Source organism: Cucurbita moschata, unplaced genomic scaffold (assembly GCF_002738365.1).
Source record: "Cucurbita moschata cultivar Rifu unplaced genomic scaffold, Cmos_1.0 Cmo_Scf00050, whole genome shotgun sequence".
NCBI classification, from domain to species: Eukaryota; Viridiplantae; Streptophyta; class Magnoliopsida; order Cucurbitales; family Cucurbitaceae; genus Cucurbita; species Cucurbita moschata.
In genome coordinates this window covers 1179081-1202213 of record NW_019268566.1, presented here as the reverse complement: position 1 = coordinate 1202213, position 23133 = coordinate 1179081, and the positions used below count along the sequence as shown (strand labels likewise).

Below are 23133 nucleotides of genomic sequence, written 5' to 3'. Positions count from 1 at the left end.
AATAAACATTTTGGAGGATTTTTGGAGAATTAAAAAGAAGAAAAATAATAAAGAAATTTAAGGCTGCCGACAAAGAGGTCGTGGGAATTCACTTTCCATAAAATCAGGTCTTCTGATGCCTCGGTTTCAGGGAAAAACCACTTCACCTCCACTCCCATATAAATATTTCTAAAAATTTGGTTTAAAATTTAAAATTAAATGAAATGAGAACGTTATCAAATAAGTTTAGGGTTTTAAAAATAGGAGAAACGAGAGAAAAAAAAAACGTTATCAAACAAGCCTCTAACTGTATACACACGCTAGGACTAACTCAAACTTTTGAATTGATTGGGTTGGTGATCTGACTAACCTGAATAGATTTTACAATCTAACCCAACTCAACCTTCTATTTTTTAAAAGTTTAGTTGTTGGGTTATTTTTTAATTATTATATTTTTTAATTATTAAAAAAAGTTACTTATCTACCGCACATTTCACGTCAATAACTAAAATTTCATAAAGTTCAAACATTCTTAATGTTCACAATTAGCTCTATTTGAGTGCTAATAAATTTTTTTTTTAAAAAACAACCTAAACTCTTAAAAAAGGAAAAAAAAAATCTAACCTAACTTATCTCCCAATGAATTTGGTAAAAGGAAAAGGAAAATTAATTAATAATGTTGCAATGATTTCTTTATGGTTTTGATGTGCTTAACAAATAATAATAAGTGATTGGTGAGAAATTGGGAAAGACATGGTTTCACATTTAATGTCTCCAATTTGTAATTAATGGTTTAGCCTCCAACATATTTATTAATATCCAACACATTAATAACCCCTCCACCCAACTTTGACTCTCATAGCTATTATTAATCATACCCGGGTTGAGTTGGAATCAAAGATGCACTCGTTCTTTGCCATCTCCCGGGTTGAGTTATAATCTTTGTATCTGTTCCATTTATTAATTTCGATTTGTTTTGGTGCATATTTTAGTTACGGGTTCGAAGAATTTAAATTAGGATTGAAAGTTTTTGTGAGTCTTCCGTTGATAAGAAATATAGTTTATTATAAGAGATGGGATAGTTCATCTGCTCTTTCTTTCTCGTGTTTTTAGATATATATTTATATATTAAATAAAATTTGGAGGAAAATAAAAAAGAAGTCTATTTGAATGATTTAGTATCGATGAACTCATTAAAAAAACGAGAATCGAGAGTTTGAATAACTAATCAGTTGCGAAAGACATATTATTGTTAAATGGTAACAAAATTATTGTTTGAATAATTAATATAAATGAAAAAAAAAATCAATTAATGGCAATTTTAAGTGATTTATTTATTTATTTATTTATTTGGAGCAACCAAACCCAAGGTTTAAGGGTCCTACCTCCACTTTTCAAGTACAATCTAAATATTTAATTTTATTTTCCACTCACCATTTTATTATTGCATGCCAATTTTTAATTTATTATATAATTCATTTGTGGGATTTAAAATTTCATTTATTTTTTATTCAAAAATGCTCAACGGTCCCTCCGGACTCGAGCATAGTACACCATAGAGCCTTCCTTGAAGTTTATGGAGTCCTCAAACAGTCTCTTATTTAAAATTCTCGAACAAAGTACACCTTTTATTGGACACTTAAACCACTTCTGACTACATCTTTTGAAGATTCCATTGATAAGACTAAGTTAAGAGCATGACTCTGATACCCATTGTTAAAATCACACAACAACACACACTCGACCTAGATAAACAGAAAGAACATAAGAGAGAAACTGCACAATAACACAAACTCGATCCACATGGACACAAAAAATAGGAAAGAGAAAATGGAAAATATATTAACTGAAAGGTTATATTGATGTCATGAAGTACATATTTAAATAACTGTCTATGTGGTATATATATTATTTTCGTACGTTCTAAAAAAAATTATTTATTTCTTTTATTTTAAAATATAATTTTGTTTTTTCTTTTGCTTTTGGGGCAAAAGTAAAAAGTCTTATCTTTGAAAGCCTACTTTAGCAAAAACAAAAAATTCCTTTATTACTTTAGGGGCAATTAAATTATAATTTAAAAAAGGAATTAGCAAATGGGAGAAATTTTGCTAACTAGTCCCCAACATATTTGAAAATTAAAAAGAAAAATCATGTGCAGTTGCCACGTCAGCAACTCGACATCACGTGACAAAACACATTGTTACAGTATTAAAGCTTGTATGTGGGACCCACTATTTCTCTCTCTCTCTCTCTCTCTCTCTTCATTTATCATCTCTCCGTATTTCGATGACAGGCCGTACACGTCTCATTATTTTATTATTATATAAATTTTTTAATTAATATTTAATTTTTATTTATAATTCACAGATAAAATTACCAAAAACAAAATATTTCTTAAATTAAATGGGAAATTTTATTAATTGGGTAAATTCGAAAATTTATTAATTAATTTATATACTTATTATTTACCTACCTACTTACTTTTAGAAAAAAAAAATTGGATTATTATGACATTATTTAGATTTTTTTTTTAAATTTTGTTTTAAATGAAAATTCTTAAAATTAGATTGAATTAATTTAAATTTATTGCCAATTTTACATTATATATTACCTAAGATTACTATTTAATTTTTTACTAATCTTTATCTCACCCTCCTTACCCTCCTTAATTAAAATAAATTTGTAATTATTTGATAGATATTTTTTCAACTAAAATAGATTTATTTAAAAATAAATAAATATTTTATGAACAAACAAAAAAAATAAAAATTTAAATAAATGACTTAAAATGAGCGTAATAAACAATTTAGAACTCGAATAATTGAGTTAGATTTAAAAAATACCCCGACCACTATCTAACCCAATTTTTTTTCCACTCGTTCTTATATTTTCAGACGAGAATATTGGAGTATATTTCTACCAAGTTTAATTAGAAAGCACAAAATAAATCAATATCTTATAAACATTAATGTGATAAAATTGAATGTTAGTGTGACAATTAAATAAACCCATATATGATAGTAAAATTAAATTGAAACATTATGGTAAAAGACCTGATAATGTATGGATCTAGGACATTGTGCTTATTTGACTTACAACTCTTAATTAATATGTGCATTTTTTTGTGGCTCAAAGTACTAACCTTGGGTACTATGCCTCAATTCATAATTAATTATAAATATCTCTTAAATAACATTATTAAGTGAAAATACTAATATACCCTTTCATTCATCTAAGAGCTCAAGTTTCTACGAGAAGAATGTGTTTTTTTTTAACATAATAATACAACTTAACTATTTGAAGCGATTATTTGGCTGTAATCTTATTTATTACAGTAATAAAAATTATTTAATATTGTTGGATGACACGTCATTCTTAAATGATGCTAACGTGACAATCAATTAATAGAGAGTAATGTTCATACAATCTAATTAACGAAAGCTTATTCACCAATCATTGACTGACATGTGTCACGAAAAAATGGCTAACCAGTAATAATATGCCATGCAAGATCCGTATCCCAATATCGAAGTCAACCACATGTAGGATTTTAATTTGGTCATGAGAGTTAAAAAAAAATTATAAATATATTTATTTGGAATTATATTATTTATTTAGATGTGGAATTAATTGAAGGAATATTAAAAAGGGTTAGTAAGAAGACAAAATTCGCATAATTCGAGAATTAAAAGTAGAAAAATAAAAGAAATTGTATTATTAAAATGAGTTAAAACAGAGTGATTAACATGTAATATAATAACTAAATTACAAATAAAATATGCCAAATTGTTAAGACAAATCCACTTGTCCTTCCATTTTTATTTTACCACTCCAACAAGTGCTTTATTACCCACATATTTTACCAATATCAGTAACTTTCCACCGCTTATAATTTTACTGACTCTTCTAACACCTCGAGATTTTAAAACGCATGTATTTTGACCTCTTGGACCACTGTTATTAGATATTGTCTGTTTTGACTCGTTACATATTGTCGTTAGCCTCACGATTTTAAAACGTGTCTATCAGAGACATGTTTTTACACACTTATAAAAAATGTTTTGTTCCCCCTTTTTAGTGGAGGTGAGATCTTATAATCCACCCCCCTCGGGGGCAGCTTCTTTGCCACTCTCCAATCAATGTGGGATCTCATCTCACAATCCACTCTCTTAGAGCCCATCGTTTTCGCTGACACACTGCCCGGTATTTGAATTTAATACCATTTGTAACAACACAATCTCACTGCTAGTAGATATTATCTATTTTGCCTCGTTACGAATCGTTGTCAGCTTCACAATCTTAAAACGTGTATGTTGGATGATGAAAGTCCCACATCGACTAATTTAGGGAATGATCATGAGTTTATAACTTATGAATACTAACTCTATTGGAGTGAGGCCTTTTGAGGAAGCCCAAAGCAAAGCCATAAAAGCTTATGCTCAAAGTGGACAATATCATATCACTGTGGAGAGTTCGTCTAACCGTATATATACAGAATAAAAAAAAAAAAAAAGGGAAATTACGTTGTCTACTAAATTGTTATTATTTGAGAATGTAGAAAAAAAAATATTTTAAGTCTAAAAAAAAGGGAAAAAATAGTAAATTTTAATGTTTTTGAAATAATAAACATTAAATATTGCCACTCTTAGCAGCTGAAATTACGGACAACCGACCCATTTATTACCGAGACCGTTCTGTTTTCTTCGTATATTGCCATTAACGCCGCCGCCACCCGATCGTACGGCTATTATTAACTCTATTTTCTCATATCCTTTCCATCCAATCAAAACACGACACGAGCTCATTTCTACCGAAAGATATCTATGCCCTATGTACTGGAACTCAACTCAACTGATTTTTTCCCTACAAAAATAACAGCCTTTTCCCGCTCCTTTCTCAAAAGCACTGCAGAAGCCGAACAGACAGTGTAGGGATGCAGACGGGTCCGTTCGGTTCGGTTTGGAGACAAAACCGAGCCGAACCGCCAAACGATAACAAAACTAAACAAATCACCCCATGTGATAGAACCGAATAGACCCCAACGGTTCACCATTTAATGGTCCGTTTGGTTTACTAACGGTTAAGATTAAAAGTTTAGAGATATATTTTATACAAGACTCAATAATAACTCAATAATAACGTGACTTTTTCTCTTATTAAATTTAGTTTCATTTTATTAATATAATTTGATTTTATTTGAAAATTAAAATAAAATGGTGCATAGGACAAATTGGAACTAGTCAATTTAAGCCTAATTTTAAGGGTTAATTAGGGTTTTTAATTGATAATTAGAACATCATTAAACGGTGATTAAAGTAATTAAGGAGAAGGGTGGGAGAGTGGTGGTGGGGTTTAGTTGTTTTTAGTCAAAGTAGGACTGAAAATGGGTCTCTGCCACTCACGTGGCCCTTTTTTTTCTTTAAATTAAACTAAATCTTTTGCTGACTCAGCTCCACTCTCTACTTTCTTATTGGGGCCAATATTTTTCAAATGATGTCGCTCTGCCACGTGTCGCCACCATGCACCTCCTCCGCTTTATGCGGCGCTTCGCCTATCCTCTCCGCCCCTTCCCGGCTGAGCCAGCCACCGGAGATTTTCCCCGTTTTTTTTATTATAATTAGAAAAATAAAAATAAAAAATTATCGTATACGAAAATACGGCCACTTGCGACTGGGATCCTATAAGAAAAGGTGGTTCCGATTGGCCACTGCGCTTGTTCTTCTCTGCAGCTTATTATCTCTTCGTCTTCTTCCTCTGTTCTTCCCCTGTTCTTCCCAGAAACGTAGGAGCTTACCAGATTTAGCAAAGTGTCTAAGAACAGCCCTTTTCTTTGGGGATTTCCAAGAAGAAAAGGAAAAAACTTTGGCTCCCTTTTGATTTTTCTGGGTTTTCCCATTTTTTTGCTCTGTTTCTGACTCTTTTTCTTTTACCTTTTGGGTGTTTGTAGCTTCAATCTCACGCTCGCACACTTCTACCCTCCTTTTCCTTTTCGAGTCCAACTTTCCTGATAAATTTCTCGTCCTTTAATGCCTTTTTAAACATGGTTTCAAAACCCCATTAATGGTGCGTTTCACTTCGTTTCAGGGCTTCCTTTAACGTCTTCTTTTACCTTTCTTTATTCCTTCTACTGACCCCATTTTCGTATTCCATCCCCCCTCCCTTCGCTTTCAATCACTGAATATGGGTTTCGACTCTGTTTTTGGCCGACCCATTAAATATACAGAGCATCTGAACCATGTTAAGCTCACTTCAGTGCCGGAAACCAGGCAGAGGGTTGTACGGATTTCTGTTTCCGACGGTGACGCCACTGATTCCTCCAGCGATGATGAGCCTGAAATGTTTGGTCGTCAAAGAGTCAAGAAGTTTGTTAATGAAATTACGATTGAACCGTCTTGTTCTGGCGAAGGGAACGGAATCTGGGGTGGGAACAGATCGGAGAGGATTGGACTGAGACGGTCGCCGGGGAAATGTGGGGTTTCGAGGAATCGACGGTCTGTGAAGCCGCCCATTGGGAAGAAGTTCCGCGGCGTGAGACAGAGGCCGTGGGGAAAATGGGCGGCGGAAATCAGAGACCCACTTCGTCGTGTACGGCTCTGGCTGGGAACTTACGACACGGCTGAGGAAGCTGCTATGGTTTACGACAACGCCGCCATTCAACTCCGGGGACCAGATGCACTTACTAATTTCACAACACAACCGCCGAAATCCTCCGCCGGGAAATCCGCCGGCTACAACTCCGGCGACGAATCGAACAACAACATTTGCTCTCCAACCTCTGTTCTCCGATGTCCATCTCCGGCCATTGAAGAAATCCATTCGCAAATCCCCGGCGAGCCCGACAACTCTTGTATGTCGGAAAATCTCACGTCGGAATTCTCGAGCTGCTCCGACACCTTCATTCCCGACGACATTTTCGCCTTCGAAACTACGATTCCAACTTTATTCGACGAGTTAGGCGACGGTTCCTTCAACGACTTCTTCAGTGACGACGGTTCGTTCAACGGCGTGTTTCACAGTCCGGTCGAAGAAATCGGATCCGGGCTCGTGTTCGAATACCCGACACCTCCTCCTGACGACTTCTTTCAAGACTTCAGCGATGTGTTCGGGTCGGATCCTCTCGTCGTCCTCTGAAGCTTTCCCGCCGATGTCCAATCCGTTTATCGGCAAAGTTTTGCTCCGGCCGTGATGAAACGGTGTCGTATTTTGTCTTCATTAATTTGTAATCGTATTCGTATTTTTTTCCTATCTATAAACTATTATTAAATATGAACGAGAGAATGTCTCCAGAACGTTAACGGTGATGGACGGATTTGTCTACGTGTCCATTTAATTTTTCCGTTCCGTTTCTGCACCGTTTTTTTCCTTTTTGGATTGAGCCACGTGTTCTTGTTCACGTGACCGGCACGCTTAGAAAAAGATAAGCCAAAGTTCTGAGCCTACAGAATCCCTCCAAGTTTTAAAAAACAAAATTCGAATACACGTGCACATCACACGTGTCAGTGGACTGAATCTACTTGTATTAAATGTTAGTTAAATTAATAAAAATATTTTTAAAATACTTTTTTTTTAATTCAAAAATATATTTACTAAAAGTAATATTAACACCTTTTATTTTAATAAAAATAAAGGGTAGGAATATAATTTAAAAGAAATTAAAGTATAAAACCTATTTAATATAAATTAAAAAAATTTAATTTTAATTTGACTTATAAATTAATTTCTTTTATGTGGGACTAATTATTGTATTTAATCAATATATATATATATATAAGTAATTACGATTAATGAATTGCAATATCAATAATTATTTATATCCAATTATTATAATTAACCAACATGTAATTAACTAATATGTATCTAGGAAATACAATAATTTACCAATTATAATTTCAAACAATTATTTTATAAATAATTTATTTTGATCCCTAATTTAAAATTTCATCTAAAAACATTATATATATATATATATATATCACTCTCAAATTACCCCTATGAGAATTATAGAATATAATTTTTTTTAAAAATTTTTTTTTATTATTAATGCTATTTTTTAAATTTTATAGCTATTTTTTAAACATAGAAGCTAAATATATTTTTTAATTTTAAAAAAATTTGAAATATATAAATGGATATGTTTGAAGCAAAATACTAATAATTTCCATCCATCCAAAATTACGAGTAAAAAATATTTTTTTTTAGTTTTTTTTATATAAATATCAATATTATTAAGAATATTCTATAATTTAATCAATACTTTAGTAACCTTTTATTTATTTATTTATTTTTGTTGGATAATGTTTATTTAGAATAAAATTAAAAAGATTAAGACGTCAACTAAATTTAATTACATTGACCACAAAATATTCGTTTCTATGTCCAAATATAGAGAGAATCACACGTCAAATCACATAACATAAAGTTGATATATTTATTTTCAGAATGTAAATTCCAAATAATACCCATTAACATTATGTGTAATTGCACTATTGATATATAATATCCCTATTTACTTTATAGTTTATGAAAGAACATGACAAAAATATACCTTTTTACAATATATAAAATAAAACATATAGATTGCATTTATGGAAAATTAAGGTTGAAATCTTAACTTAAAAAAATAAAATTTAAGAAATTCAAATGGTAAAGATCGAGACTTTATTGGTCCCTCGTGGAAAAGGACGATATTTTTGGTGTGTGTGAGAGAAAAAAAATCATTTTTAATGAAACTCTCCGACTCAAATCTTAAAAAGGTTTTTTTTCTTCAAAATTTCATAATATATGAAAATGACCAAAATACCCTTCCACTACCTCTCTCGAGTCTAAACAATTTTTTTTTAGGTAATGTAAATAAACATGTAGAAATGTTCATTTAACTTGCGATGACACAACTCTCCTTTCAACGAGATTGAAAATGTAGAGGCAATGAAGGGAGTTTTTTTTTTTTTTCCGTATTAGATAAATGTTTTTTTTCCGAACTACACTCGTCGACCTCTTATTGATAGGTGACTGAATTGCATGAAAACGATATTAAACCTATCTCAAACTCGTCCTTTTAGAATATGTATATATATTTTTTTGATAAATAAGTTAAAAGAAAAAAAAAAGATATTTGTGAATTCCGATGCAAGTAGGGTAATAGTAATTGATGGCTATTTTAGTGGCACAAAATTCCAAAGGTAGGAAAGAATGATGTTTGAATGAATCAGGGCCGTACACGTAATGTCGGTCAGTTTTAACGGTTTTCCAGTCCCAATTTCCCACGCCCGTTGTCCCCTTTCATATTTTAATTTCCTCTTTTTCCATTTATTTTTAATATTTAATGATTTAGTGATTATAGTTTTAAATTTAGTAACAATTAAAAAAAAAAACGGTTAAATTATATGGAAATTAAATTTCTAACAATTTTAAATGATAAGGTAAATTCTCACCTAACTAAAAATTAATCATTAATAAAAATACTATTTTTATTTTTAAATTAGATTTAAATTTTATAATATAATTTTATAAATATGAAAGTTCAAATTTAACAATTTTACGATACAACTGTAACACCAAAGTAAGGAAGAGATACGTGAATGAACTTGTACTGCCAAAGAAAACCATCTTTAGGGTAGGATGACAGGAAGTCATCCACATTGTTAGTATAAAAAGTAATTTTTAATTATTTTAAAATACGTGAGAATATTAGAGTATTCAAGAACCGGTGTTGATTTACAGATATAATCTTCACTCTCTTAAAAGCGAAAAATAAGTAAAATCTAATAATGTGGCAAGAGAGGCAGGAAAGTGGTGAATTTGAATTTTGAATCCTAATATAAATATTTCGCAATTTTAATTAAATCAAAATCTAATATTAAAATAAGTTTATTTCAACCGTGAGAGATTGAATGAGTATTAAATATTGACGGCTATGAGTGGTGAATTATGTCTTTATTCTTTACCATTATTTTTAAATTATGGGCAACAATTAAAAAAAAACTTTTATTTATTTTTCTTCAAATAAATGCTTCTATTATTATAACGACCCGATATTACTTGCTTTGGATTTTTTTGAACTAAAAAATCTCGAGTCAACTAAAGTCCGTGCTACCTTTAAGCTTTAACTCATTTGAATATAGATTTCTTGAATAGTTGATTTTTCTTTCCGTTTTAAATTATAGATTGTTGTAATAATCTTAGAAGAGATGTCCACGAGATGGAGTGGAGCGGGAATGAAAAAGTCTTTCTTGTCCTCGTTCTCACCCTCTATTATTTTAATATAATCGTAACTAAGAGCTAAAGAAAAATCCAACTAATTTATTTTTGATATACTTGAGTGAAGTCAAAAATTGAGATATGATATTTATTATTATAGAGAAATAAAAGATTTATTTTTTTGGTTGAAAAAATAATTTAGATATGAAGAAAATAAATAGGCATAAGAGCTGTCTCTTTCGCCATCATTATTATAATATCCAAGTGGCCACTCTGCACGCTGCTCAATATTAATAAATGTAGACTTTATTATTATTATTATTATTATTATTATTATTATTATTATTATCATTCACACTCATTAAATGGCTTCATTACTTTACACTTAATTCTTTCGGCAATTCCCTAATAATGACAATAATGAATGTAAAAAAAGAATGTTGAAAAATACCTATTTTAGTTATTTGAAAATAATAATTACAATAATAAAATCTTAGTTTGGTCTTAATAAATACATATTGTTTGTTTTATTAATTGTTTTTTTTTAAAAAAAAATAAGTTAATCAAAAGTGCATTATAAATTAATTATTATATTATTATATTTTTCTTATGAAATATTAATGAATGTTTTATGTATTTTTAATAAAAATTATTTATTTGGGCCAATTTCTGATTTGGGCCCATTCCTGAGGCCCTATATTTTGTTTTTTTTTTCCCTCTGAAAAGTTGCAATTTAAGCCATCGTGTTGGCTCGCACGTGCGAACTCATTCTCCAGAAAATTTTGGAATTTGCGGAAACCTATTCTTTTAGGCGCGGCATTGTTTACGATTCCTGGTCGATTTCCGCCATGGGTGAACCTCGATCTCAGCCGGTTTGCGCTCAGGAAGCTCTCGATTTGCTTAATTGCGTTACGGAATCTCCCTTCGATCAACAGAAATGCTACCGTCTCCTTCATTCTTTGCGAGAATGCGTGATTAGCAAGGTAGTCATTCCCTCTGTTCAATTTTCCCTATGACTTCATTGTTTATTTCCATGTTCTTGTAATCAATTGATGCTGTTTTTGGAATTCTCGAATTAGGTCGTCCAGCTCTCGGAATAGGATTTGCCGAGTATTTGTTGAAATTTTGTTGCGTTGTTCTCATCGGAGTTCAAATTGTGATTAACCTATTATGTTTGGATTGAAATAGTTCTTTTAACTGTTCTGGAATGACATTTGATTTCATGCGAGTTTTCTTATTATCAATTTTCTTTGAATCGTTCCTTCGACAGAAAGCGAAGAAGTTCTCTCTGGCTGATGAAGAACAAACAAAACAAATGAAGAATGCTTGAAGGAAGGAATTTTGTAAGAGAAGGATATTGTTCATCTTAAAGTAAGTTCTGTTGTTGATTGTATTTGAAGTTTCCATTTCTAGGAGATATTTATACCTTTCCTTCCAATTACTGAGAATTGAATTATATCAAAAGAGTGACCATTGAGTTCATCAATAAATTGTGTTACTGAAATCTCAAAAGATTCGTCTATTCCCCTTCCTATCAGGTTCTTCCAACAAATCCATCCCTCTCATTACTCAGCTATATACTTGGAACGAATTTCTTGAGAAAAACATTAGTTATCCCAAGAAGCTTGTCTAGATCAAACTTGTTTCATTTATAATTTCGTAAGTGTAGGGATCAAGTAGACACAAACCTCAAAAACCTCAAATCTTAGAGAGATTTATCAAAAATAGGCATAAGCATTAAACAGTAAGCATTCAAATTAGAGGTTTGAAAGTTTGTAGTCCAAAAAGATAGTCTGCATTATGATTGCATTCTTCTACATGTAAAGCTCAGTTCTTGACATTAAACCAGAAAGCAAAAAAAAAAAAAAAAAACGTGATAAATTCTTGAACCCCATGTTTAAATTCCAGCTCTGTAATATCTGAATCTAGTTATTTTGTGGATGAAATTTAGAAACTGATAGAAAGGTCGGCTGAATGGATAATGTAAGTGAGCACCAAGGCCAACAGCATCAGTACATAGGCAATCCCCTGGTCTATGCTTGTCCCTGCAAATTAGCATAACAATAATTCTCATCATTTATGAAATTCATAGAATCATGATTCAAATGAGGAAGAAGAAGAAGAAGAAGAAGAACTAACCATCGCTAGCAGCAGGAGGTTGGGCCGGAGCCAGAGATTGAGCACAAGCAGGGAGAAGCATAGCCAAAACAAAAACAACACCAAAGAAGACGCCAAAGGGGATCTTATTAGCAACGACCGCCATTGTTGAAGGAAGAAGAAGCTTCTAGGTGAAAAAACAAGGTAATTGAAATGGAAGAACGAAATCTCTCTCTGCAACGTCTCTCAGAAATGGAAGAAGTTGAGACGAAACCTCCTGCAGGGGCTCCGGAGAGCCGCAGCAGAGAGAGATTAAATAGGCCGAGTTGATGATTTGAAGCTGTCAAAAGGGAGGGGTGGTTGAGGACCACCGGCCAGTTGACAGTTCCGGAGACAGCGACGACGGCGTGGCAATGGCGGTGTGGCTCTCAATCAAATGAGGCTCTTGATTTTATAGCGCCCATTTGGTCTCAGGCCTTAACGTTGCAACTGCAATGGCCTGTAAATCGCTGGTTTCAAAGCTTCTTTTTTGGGGGTTTGTTTGAAATGGTCAATGGGCTTCATTTGGATTCTCATTGTTCGTTTTTCTGTTTTTTTCCTCCGTCTTTCCATTATTTTAGACGTCCATCCTGAATTTTGCCATTTATTTTCTAAATATTTCTGGTTAATTACAATATCTTAAAAAAAAAAAAAAGTATTTTTGTATAATTATATTATATATTAAATTCAAACTACAAGTCGTCAAAAAGAAAACTAATGTCGTTTGTTCTAACACCTTTCAAAGTTGCAATAAATTTGATGTTTTTTTTTGGAGAATTGTTCATGCCGTGGATGAATGGAAATCCTAATTTTCAAATTAAATGCAAAACGTACTTTTATACGACTTTGTGTTTTAAGTTAAGTTTTATTTTTTTCTCGAGAAATCGAACCGTATCGACATTTGAAATAGTTATCGATGTTTTATCTCAAAGTATACTTAGATATAAATTTTATTTGATCATTTAAGAATATTCGAAATTGAATTTTTAATTTATATGAAAAGTTACATATATTTTAAGTTATGTTCGTATCGACATCTATTTTTTACATTAAGTGTCGGTTTTGGAATGGACTTCAAATTGTCGTTCTCAAGAATATGTAACGACGATTTTGGAATGAGTTTCAAATCCATTTTTCTACTTTTCTACACAGAAATAAGTGAATTGTATCTCACTAGATTATGTTCTCAACTTCCTATTTGATCAAGTTCCTCAAACAATAGACACACTAGCTATAAAAACTATTTTAACTCATGCAAATTAAAAGACAAGCCCTCGCTAGCAGGAATTCATAAATTCACGAGTATTTCATGATCTAGCTTTATACAAACTCATTGTATAGCATACTCTCATTCACGTGCATCCACATAAACTATTTAGATCAAATTATTTGTAACAATTATAAAGTGGATTGTATTAATAGTATTATTAAGGTTGGACACTCAACTTTATTCATATACCATAAACTCTCTGAAACTCCTCATTTCAAAGGAGGTCACCCGAGACACTCGTCTCGGCACACTCGCCCACATTGTAACATATGTATGTGCCACAGGGTAGCTCACTTAGGCCATAGGGCTTAGGGGTGGTGGAGAGCTAACACCATAGTACCCTTATATATATTTTGAGCTAACACCATGGTATCAATCTTCCAGGCATAGACATGATTTTGGTGAATGGTCATACAGTATCGTGCAGCGTCCGTCCAGTGTCCAATTGACACCAAATTTGGCGAGCGTTCATATTTCGTATGGATGGACTTAACTCCAGAACTCCATGCCCAAATTCCTTATGAAACCCTGACTTTTGAGGTTAAGGCCCAGGACCCTTAACCTTCACCCTCTCATCCATTCTTCAGAACTTCTAACTAATCCACATTGTAAAATTATCTACGTGGCACTTTCCAATTAGTCCACAGTTTGAAAACGCGTATATTAAGAAAAAGTTTTCACACTCTTACAAGTAATGTTTAGTTCCCATCTCCAACCAACATGTGATCTCATAATTTACTTCTCTGAGGGGCCAACGTCCTCACTGTTCGGTGTCTGGATCTGATTCCATTTGTAACAGCTCAAACCCATCGTAAATAGATATTGTCCGCTTTAGCCTGTATAACCATCAGTTTAAAACGCATCTATTAATGAGAGATTTCCACGTCATTATAAATATATTTTCCGTTACATATTCTGGAACTACATGCAAATCAATCGAGTGGTAGAGGTAGATTTTCCGTTACACATTCTGTTGGAACGTGTTAAGGATATTTAGCAATAAATTATAGTTTACCATATATATTATATTTGATATTTTATTATAAGGCAAATATCTAACATTTGCCTTATTACTATAGGTATCTTTCCATTTATTGTTATTTCCATTTATTACTATTTCCATATCCTTGTAATTTATTTGATTATAAATAAGATAACTTTCACACCATTTAAGTGTGGTGGATTAATCAAACATTCACAGAACGGAACCGAAAAAAAAAATAGCAAATGCTCAAGAACTTGTATACGTTATACTAAGACATTTATCACTGAACTTGAAACGCCGCCGTAATAAAGAAACAAAACGATGCCGTTCGGAAATACGAAAGCGGCGGGAACATGTTTATAAGTGCTTGCTAATAAAACGGAATTTCAACGGCCACGCCTCCATTTTTTCCAACTAAAATTTGAAGCCCATTCCGAAATCGTCTTCCTATTGATTTTGATTAATTTCTCGTACGACTTTGATCAAGTTTGTCGTTACAGTAATCCGACAAGAAACCCCATCTTGAGATTTCCGTTCTTGTTTCTTTTCCTCAGTTTCCTGGCGGTTTTGGCGACGTAATTACACCATTCGTCGATCAAAAACCGCCCTCCAGGTGTTTGATGAATTGCCCCAATGAGAAATTGACTCCCAAACTCGGATTTTCGTTTTTTCTTTGAGTTTATAACGAGGAACTCGATTCCACTGGGTAGTTTTTGGATGCTTGATTCTGAAATTACACGGGAAGTTTGAAGGGAAGGTGTTGTTTTCGTTTTGTTTATTGAGACATTTTGAATTCGTTGATTGTTTCTCTTTGATTGATACTCTGCTTATAGCTTCTCATTGTTGTGTGATTGAATCTCTAGGCAGTCGCGTAGTTGGAACGGATATTAATCTTCGTTCGGGGAACGGTTGCGTGCATTGGTGGAAGCTTCCTCTCTGAGCCGGAATGGAACAATTCCGGCGCATTGGAGAGGTATTCGGAAGCTTAAAGGCTATAATGGTGTTGCAAGATGATATTCAATTCAACCAGAATCAATGTTATTTACTGTATGACATGTTTAGTTTGGCTTTTGATACCATTGCTGAAGAGATCAGGGATAATCTGAAGCTTGAAGAGAAGAACACAAAGTGGAAAGCTCTCGAACAGCCATTGAAGGAACTTCATAAGGTCTTCAAAGAAGGGGAGCTTTACATTAAGCAATGCATAGATTCCAAAGACTGGTGGGCTAAAGTAATCACCTCCCATCAAAACAAAGAGTGCATTGAATTCCACATCCACAACTTGCTTTCCTGCTTTCCTGCTGTCATTGAAGCGATCGAGATGGCTGGAGAGATATCCGGGCTCGATCAGGACGAGATGGAGAAGAAAAGGCTTGTACTTACCAGGAAATATGATATGGAATGGAATGACCTCAAACTGTTCCATTGGAGATTTGGGAAACAATATTTGGTACCTCCAGGAATCTGTAACCGGATGCCGAGTGTTTCGAGAGAAGATCGATGGCTGTTGGTCGAAGTGCTCAAGGAGAAGATCAGCTCACCAGAAACAGCTTGTTCGAAAAACGAGCAGCGCCTCGGTGAGTTGTTGATAAAGAAACTAAACAACTCAGAATCATTGAATGCAAAGCTTTTCCCTAGCTCAGTTTTGTTTGGAACAAAGGATTATCAGGTGAGGAGACGGCTAGAAGGAGGGCAGTATAAAGAAGTCCAATGGTTTGGGGAGAACTTTTGTCTGAGACAGTTCATGGCGGAAGGTAAACAAATAGATTCAGAGGTTCAAACTGTTCTATCACTTTCACATCCTAATATAATTCAATATCTCTGTGGGTTTCTGGATGAGAAGAAGAAAGAGTACTTTCTTATAATGGAATTGATATCTAAGGATCTTTCTTCCTGCATGAAGGATAATAATGGAGCCAGGAGGAGAATCCTGTTCCCTCTCCCTGTTGTGGTTGATATCATGCTTCAAATTGCTAGAGCCATGGAATACCTTCACTCCCAAATGATCTACCATGGAGATTTGAACCCTACCAATGTGTTTTTGAAGCCAAGAAACTCCTCAGAAGGCTATTACCTTGTAAAAGTCACTGGTTTCGGTTTACCATCCGTCAAGAATCCGCCTCCCAGGAGCTCAACAGATCAAATGGAAACCAACCCTTTTATCTGGCATGCCCCAGAAGTTATGGCAGAGCAAGAACAAGGTCCAGTAAGGAAGACAGAGAAAGCAGATGTTTATAGTTTTGGTATGCTTTGTTTTGAGCTTTTGACTGGGAAAGTTCCATTTGAAGATGGTTATTTACAAGGGGAGAAGATGAGCCGTAATATCAGAGCAGGAGAGAGACCTCTCTTCCCATTTCCAGGTCCTAAATATTTGGTGAGTCTTACCAAAAGATGTTGGCATTGTGACCCTTCTCAGAGGTTGTCTTTCTCTTCGATATGTCGAATTCTTCGCCAAGTGAAGAAGTTTCTGGCTATGAACCCGGAAAGCGATCGGCCCGAACTGCAAACGCCTACTGCCAATTACTGCAACGTCGAAGCAGGAGTTGCAAGGAAGTTGTCCTCTGATGGGGTTGGAGATTTGTGTTCAGTTTCACAAATTCCATTCCAAATGTTTGCTTATAATCTTGCAGAGAAGGAGAAGACTTGGGAGTCTGGAAGTGATGTAGATGAACCAGTTTGTGTAACAGAAGATCCATTCACCATGCTTACAAGTGGTACCAGATCACTTTATTCTGATACGAGATCTATCTATTCTGAAGCTCCACCAAAGAAAATGCTAACTACAAAGAAACTTCCACACACAAAGATCAGAAAAGGCACAAGTAAGATTTTTATTTCCTTCAAAACTTCATGTTATGAACTTTAACTACTGAAGCTTGTGGTTGGTTTTACTCAGGAACTCCAGAAACAAAAACACGAACGACTTCGAAACCTCAAGTATCGAAGACGAATAGAAATATCCCGCTACCATTTTTGAGCCCTCTGAGTAAGGGAAGAAGAATGGTCATGTCTTGAACTTGGAGATTGGCTAGCTTATCTTGCTTCTTCAGAGAAGGAAGCCTTTTTTTGTAGAGATTTTCTTCTGCATTGTTGTGAAATTTCAGGGATTGTTCAAGTCATATAGAGCACAGGTACTTCATTTGTTTTCTTTTCTCTTACAGAAACAGTCTTGGCATTAAGTTCATGTTAGCTTCTTGTAATCAAGCTCTGTAGTCTTTGGACTTCTTAGAAAGAATAGCAGATTCTGTTTTTTCTTTTCGAGTTTCTGTTTTTTCTTTTCCTTTTCAACTCGTAAGAACACAGGGCAGTAAAGCTTTTTAAGTTTTGGTTTTTTCTGTCGGAACTTGTAAATTTTCTTCTCAAAACGGGATCAGAAGCTAGGGCATGTGATTAGAAGCTAGAGCATACATTGCCCTGATGTAGGCAACACGGTTTCAAATTATCTTAGTTCAATAGTCTATCTTTTGTTTTGATAAGGTAAGTTATCCCGCTTTAAGTTTTAATTTGATAAAATAGAAAGTTAAAAACTTAATCTTGTCAAAGTCCGAACTCTTTTATTATTATACATCTATCTTAAAAGCCAAAGATTCAAATTTCCATACCACGTTGTTAGACTCAAAGAATATTTATGTTCAGACGTCCGAATATAGGGAAACTATTACTTATACAATGTCAAACAAACGAGTGGACGACATTAAACTCAAAAACGAAATTTATCTTCAGACACTCAAGTTCAAGGAAACTGTTGCTTTCGCAATGTCAAACGAACTAGGGCACGATATTAAACTCAAAAACGAAAATTTGTGTTCAGACGCTCGAGTTCAGGGAAACCTTTGCTTTCACAATATTTAACAAATGCTAAATAAATGAAATTGAAATTATTTATGGGTAATTATATGGTCTGTAACAAGAATACTCCATGCTTAGATAGAGCAGTCAAAGGTAAAATTGGTCTCCCATATCCATTCTGTCTAAATAAACTCACAATTCAGCCACAAATCAAAAGAACACAATATAGAAAAAGAAGCGACCTAAAGAGACAAAATTGGAGAGTTCATTACAAAACCTTATCTTGAAATTAGCACAAATCCTTGGAAAGCTCAAGGAGAAAATCACAATCCAGAAGAGGAAGTGTTCAATCTCAATATGCAACCATTCTGCTTCTTATGCAGCTTTTATAACTAGCTGTTGGGTAAAATTACAATCACGAAAAGAATCGAATAAATTATCAGTTAGAACAAGTGTATACTTCAGACACATTTCTTTTTAATATATACAGTCACAAAGAGACAGCTTTTCAATCATATCATTCCATATATTGAATCGATATCTCAGCTTATATATAACTCAAGAAAAGAAGGAAATATGAGATGAAAATGTAAATGATGTTACCATTTTGTTACTTATTCTCAGAATTGGGCTTCAGATACTGTCAAATCCACGAGCTGTAACGTGACCGAATTGGTCGAGTTAATTAGAGAATCGGTTTTCACACTCAAACCATTTGCAGTACTTTTATACACCCGCTTGAGTTGGCTGCAACAACCATGTCAGATTTTCCTCTCCAGCATACACTTGAAACGAATTGTCCATTGTCGTCCTCCGTCTCTTTACCCGAAATAGGGTCGACAGAACCGAACTTGTAGGAAGTCATTGGCATGGGCAGAGATCTATGGTAAGCATATACCTGAAAGAGTTTAAATATGCAATCTTAACAGTGTATTCCACTATTTCTCAAGAGAAAATGGGTATCCAAAGAAAGATAAAGAACATACTTCATTTGTTTCTGAACCACAAGCGATGTAGCCATCGAAAACGGATAGACCCACGAAATTCTAGCAGTGGAGAAGACCAGAGAATTCAGTAAATCGAAGAATAAATAGAATGAAGAAGCTTCTATATTCTTAATTCAAAGGAAGGCATAGAGAAGAAAAAAGAGACAAACTTTTTCATTAGTGTGGCCACTGAGAGTTAAACTACAAGGATTGGTAGACAAGCCAGTAGGATTGGTTCTATTAAGATCCCACAGCTTCAATGTGTTGTCTGTGGACGCAGAAACAAGGGTCTCCGAGTCCAAGAATTTCACATAGCTTACAGCTTTCTCATGCCCACCCAACACACACCAGGGGGCTTTAGTATTACGTAGATCAAAGCAATAGGTTCTGTAATCGGCAGACCCAAAAGCTAGCAAATGAGTTGAGTGAGCAGAGAACTGAACACAGCAGACATTTGCTATGTTCCTGATTGTGCCCAAACATTTTTTCTGCAGTAAAATAATGCACAAGGATCAATCTATTTTCACGGTGATCTTAAGGAAGAGTGAAGCTTCTCCTGCACAAACCCTTACAGTAAAATGAAGCTTTACTCCCCCTCCAAATCCTGGAATTGGGCATTACATTGCAAATAAAAGTAAAAGCAAAATAATCCACAAGGTTCAAGAGAGAGAGAGAATGCATGCCTCATTTATGCCCCAAAGTTTTACAGCACAATCGTCACTTCCACTGGCCAATTTTGTAGGATGAACTTGTGAAAAGTCAACGGACCACGCCCTCTTCTCGTGTTCTTTGAATTGAGAAACCTCTTGACCTACAGTTGCATCCCACAACTGGAAATCCATTCAAGAAAAAGGAATTCTGAGTGATACTTCAAACAAAATAATAATAATCAGATTAATATACAGGTTCAATCTCTTAACTCAGTTTTTGTTTGTTTGGTTCCTCAACTCGAAAAAACATGTCTAAATAGGCTCAAGGTTTATGAATATTTAGTCCCTAGACACTAAATTGAAAGTGATCTTATATACCAGTTAATTTTTTAAAAAATTAATATATCAAATACAAATTCAGAAACTTACTAGACATTTTTGAAGATTAAAGACTTTTTAGAAAAAGTTGAAAGTAAGGGCATTATTAGATATTCTCAAAGTCTCGGAATCTTTTAGACACAAAAACTGAAGGTTTAGGGACCTATTAAACGCTTTTTTTAAGGAACGATTTAGACACAAGTAGAAAACTTCATAATTTAACCTAATAGTAATAACTGTTAAAGGCTGTAGCAGAAGTCCACATTTGATAGCACACTGACCAATGAGGAAGCAATAGTCTTACAATTCTTATACTGACCAGGCAGACCATGAGGAAACAATACTCTTAAAATTCAACAAAATCTCAATAACCAAGGCATTACGAAGAGGGAGACACGGTGCCTGCAAGGCCGTGTCTTTGGAATTTCCATGTTCCATAACCATGCAGGAAACATACCTTAACCACACCGTCGTAGTCAGTTGAAGCCAGATAATTCCTGATGTAGCTATTCCAGCAAACACAGCTAAGCTTTGATCTATTAAACATTTCAACTGCGGGATAGTGAATATCGACCGAATCACTAAAGAGTGAGTTGAACTCAAAAATCCTTATTTTCTTTGACACTCCAGCAGCAGCAAAATAGTCCTCATCCCGATCAAAACTCAAGGAACAGATTACATTTGAGGAACTGTTAAAATCACCGTTTCTCAGTACCCCACATACTTCGAACTTGCAATAGCGAGAATACTTGCAAAACCCATCAAAAAAGGCACCCAGACGATCACCGTGACTCCTCTCATCATCTTTTTGTAGTAGATAGCAGTTTTCACGAGCTCTCAGTAAATCTTTATCTGTCCGAATTGCTGGGTCATTCTTAGAAGGATCTACTTTTGATCTCATGGAAAAATAAGCACTTTCAAGCTGACTTATATTTTTTACAATTCTCTCTTCATTGATATGTGATATTGTATACACCTGCGAGAACCCATCTGAGTTTAGACATCCTCCATGATAGATCGAACTATCCCTTCCATTCACGGTATTAGACAAGCTAGATTTATCCAAGGCTTTGGCTGAACTGTGCCTTTTATTGACTTCTTCAATATCTGATTCTAAATACCGTATGTCTTCCATCAACTTTGAGGCATGTTTCCGCTTTTGTTCATTCAATGATGTGAGGAACTGCAATAATAACTCTGATTCAGCATCTTCCTCGTCAATAGATGTTGAAAGCTCTGGTGCCGGAACATTTGCTATTCCATTGATTAGTTCTGATTCTAAAATCTCCCTGTTCATCCAGAAATTACAAAAATCTGGTTATGTTACACATAAACAATTAATAGATATCACATACAATGAAACCAGTTAACCATCAATAGAGGTCTTTTAAAAAAATAACCATCAGTAGAAGTAACCAAGTGATATTAATAGAAATCCAGTTAAATTACTTTTTTTCATTCAGATACTCCTTTTTTTTTCTTTTTCTTTTTTTGCCGTTGTGTCAATTTCATCTCCACACCATAAATTTTATTCCTATACCTTTCATTGCTAAAAATGGTCCCTAAAATAGAAAGCCGAAGTTCATTTTGACTAGAAGTTAACACAGCAGTGTCAGCTAACCATAAACCCTCTCATAGTATACAATCCAATTTGCCCTCATTTTTTTTCCTTTCAGAATTCCACTTTTCCTTTCCTTCACCGGCAATAATAGATTATAAAAATTAGCCTAATTCTGAATCCATCCGGACCCAAATATATTCAAAATTTTGATATTCCATCTATATGTACTTCAATTTGTCAAATATCTTCCAGGCTTACAATTTGAAAAATAGCCTTAATATTGAACCCATAAAAAAAATGTCACCCAAGCACATCTTGATAAATTTGCTGCCACATCCATGATCAGTAGACCTTCATTAATTGTAAGAACCATTGATTGGGATAAACTACAGGGATGAAACTGAAATTACGGTCAAAGTAAAAGGGAAAAAGTTGTAATTTAAGCTACAAACTGTAAGAGATCACCAAAATGAATCAGATGCTAAATCTTCATCTCTTCTTAGATAGTTTCTCATGAATGAAAGAATTTTGGTTGCCTGAGGTTGAAAGATCTAGTAGGATGTAACAAAAAATTTCCAACTTTACAGGTATTTGAAAATCAAAACCAATAGGGGCAATAAGAGGAATAAATATTGTGCTTACCAGAAGAGAGAGTGATGATTCAACTAAATTAACGAACTTAAGTGAGTAATTATATATGATCTAAGATGTCTGTATGTCCTTATCTAGATTGCATGTCAACGAGATAACTGACAAGCTTCAGAGTTATTAAGCCCCTTTCGGCCAAGACACTTGATGGAAAATCATGAAGGATGACACTCTAAATAAGTAAGCATGTACGTTTTCATTCGAACACTAAGATTTGTGATCTGAGGTAGACTATACTTCATTATTACCTTGTGGTTGGACGAGATGCAGGCTCAGGATGAAGTAGCCAAAGACAAAACCCAACTTCCTTCAAATTATCTGCTAGAAAGTTAGGCGGAAGAATCCTCTCCCTCAAATTTGACATAGCTGCAACAAGTGCGCCATCTGATTCAAACTTTCCAAGTAACTGAAATAAATAAAGTAAATTCATTTATGGGGCATTTTCAGGGCTGCTAGAAAGTAATAGAGCAAAAGAGAGGGAGAACACCCCCCCAACCACCCACCCACACACCACCACCAGTACCACCACAGAAAAAAGAAAAAAAAAAAAAAAA

At 34.1% G+C, this 23133-nt stretch overlaps 3 protein-coding genes and 1 long non-coding RNA gene across 12 annotated transcripts in view; 3 read left to right on the top strand and 1 right to left on the bottom strand.

Moving 5' to 3' along the window:
- The first annotated feature begins 5691 nt into the window (after nt 1-5691).
- Nucleotides 5692-7280, top strand: LOC111435736 (ethylene-responsive transcription factor CRF2-like). The gene has a single exon (XM_023073237.1). It carries the CDS (start codon nt 6160-6162, stop codon nt 7108-7110), a length of 951 nt encoding a protein of 316 aa, XP_022929005.1. The 5' UTR covers nt 5692-6159; the 3' UTR covers nt 7111-7280.
- A 3662-nt stretch (nt 7281-10942) lies between these two features.
- On the top strand, nt 10943-12915 carry LOC111435604. 2 transcript variants are annotated; one of them, XR_002709097.1, is made up of 3 exons: nt 10958-11159; nt 11447-11547; nt 12269-12915. It is a non-coding gene; the product is annotated as an uncharacterized LOC111435604 (long non-coding RNA). The 2 variants fall into 2 exon arrangements; XR_002709096.1 differs by lacking the exon at nt 12269-12915 and having other exon boundaries at nt 10943-11159; nt 11447-12048.
- A 1985-nt stretch (nt 12916-14900) lies between these two features.
- Nucleotides 14901-17821, top strand: LOC111435597 (dual specificity protein kinase splB-like). Of its 3 annotated transcripts, none has more exons than XM_023073006.1 (3): nt 14901-15324; nt 15431-17389; nt 17464-17821. In XM_023073006.1, the coding sequence occupies exons 2-3, from the start codon at nt 15514-15516 to the stop codon at nt 17580-17582; spliced, it is 1995 nt and encodes a 664-aa protein (XP_022928774.1). In that variant the 5' UTR covers nt 14901-15324; nt 15431-15513; the 3' UTR covers nt 17583-17821. The 3 variants fall into 3 exon arrangements, with proteins under 3 accessions (XP_022928774.1, XP_022928775.1, XP_022928776.1); XM_023073007.1 differs by lacking the exon at nt 14901-15324 and having other exon boundaries at nt 15467-15540; nt 15630-17389; XM_023073008.1 differs by lacking the exon at nt 14901-15324 and having other exon boundaries at nt 15471-15540; nt 15663-17389.
- Nucleotides 17822-18490: 669 nt separating this feature from the next.
- LOC111435682 (protein SPA1-RELATED 2-like) overlaps nt 18491-23133 on the bottom strand; it is an 8489-nt gene continuing 3846 nt past the window's right edge. For 4 of the 6 annotated variants that reach the window (XM_023073145.1, XM_023073149.1, XM_023073148.1 and 1 more), the window contains 6 exons: nt 22828-22985; nt 20828-21659; nt 20026-20172; nt 19513-19830; nt 19343-19402; nt 18509-19254 (listed from right to left, as the gene is read on the bottom strand). In XM_023073145.1, the coding sequence (XP_022928913.1) occupies nt 19063-19254; nt 19343-19402; nt 19513-19830; nt 20026-20172; nt 20828-21659; nt 22828-22985 (1707 nt within the window). In that variant the 3' untranslated portion in view covers nt 18509-19062. Of the gene's footprint in view, nt 19255-19342; nt 19403-19512; nt 19831-20025; nt 20173-20827; nt 21660-22827; nt 22986-23133 lie in introns of all 6 variants that reach the window. The other 2 variants (XR_002709108.1, XR_002709109.1) reach the window with 2 other exon arrangements.

Coding starts and splice junctions, on each gene's coding strand:
- LOC111435736 (XM_023073237.1), top strand. CDS start 6,160: ATGGGTTTCGACTCTGTTTTTGGCCGACCCATTAAATATACAGAGCAT.
- LOC111435597 (XM_023073006.1), top strand. CDS start 15,514: ATGGAACAATTCCGGCGCATTGGAGAGGTATTCGGAAGCTTAAAGGCT. Junction 17,390..17,463: donor AAAGATCAGAAAAGGCACAA/GTAAGATTTTTA, acceptor GGTTTTACTCAG/GAACTCCAGAAACAAAAACA.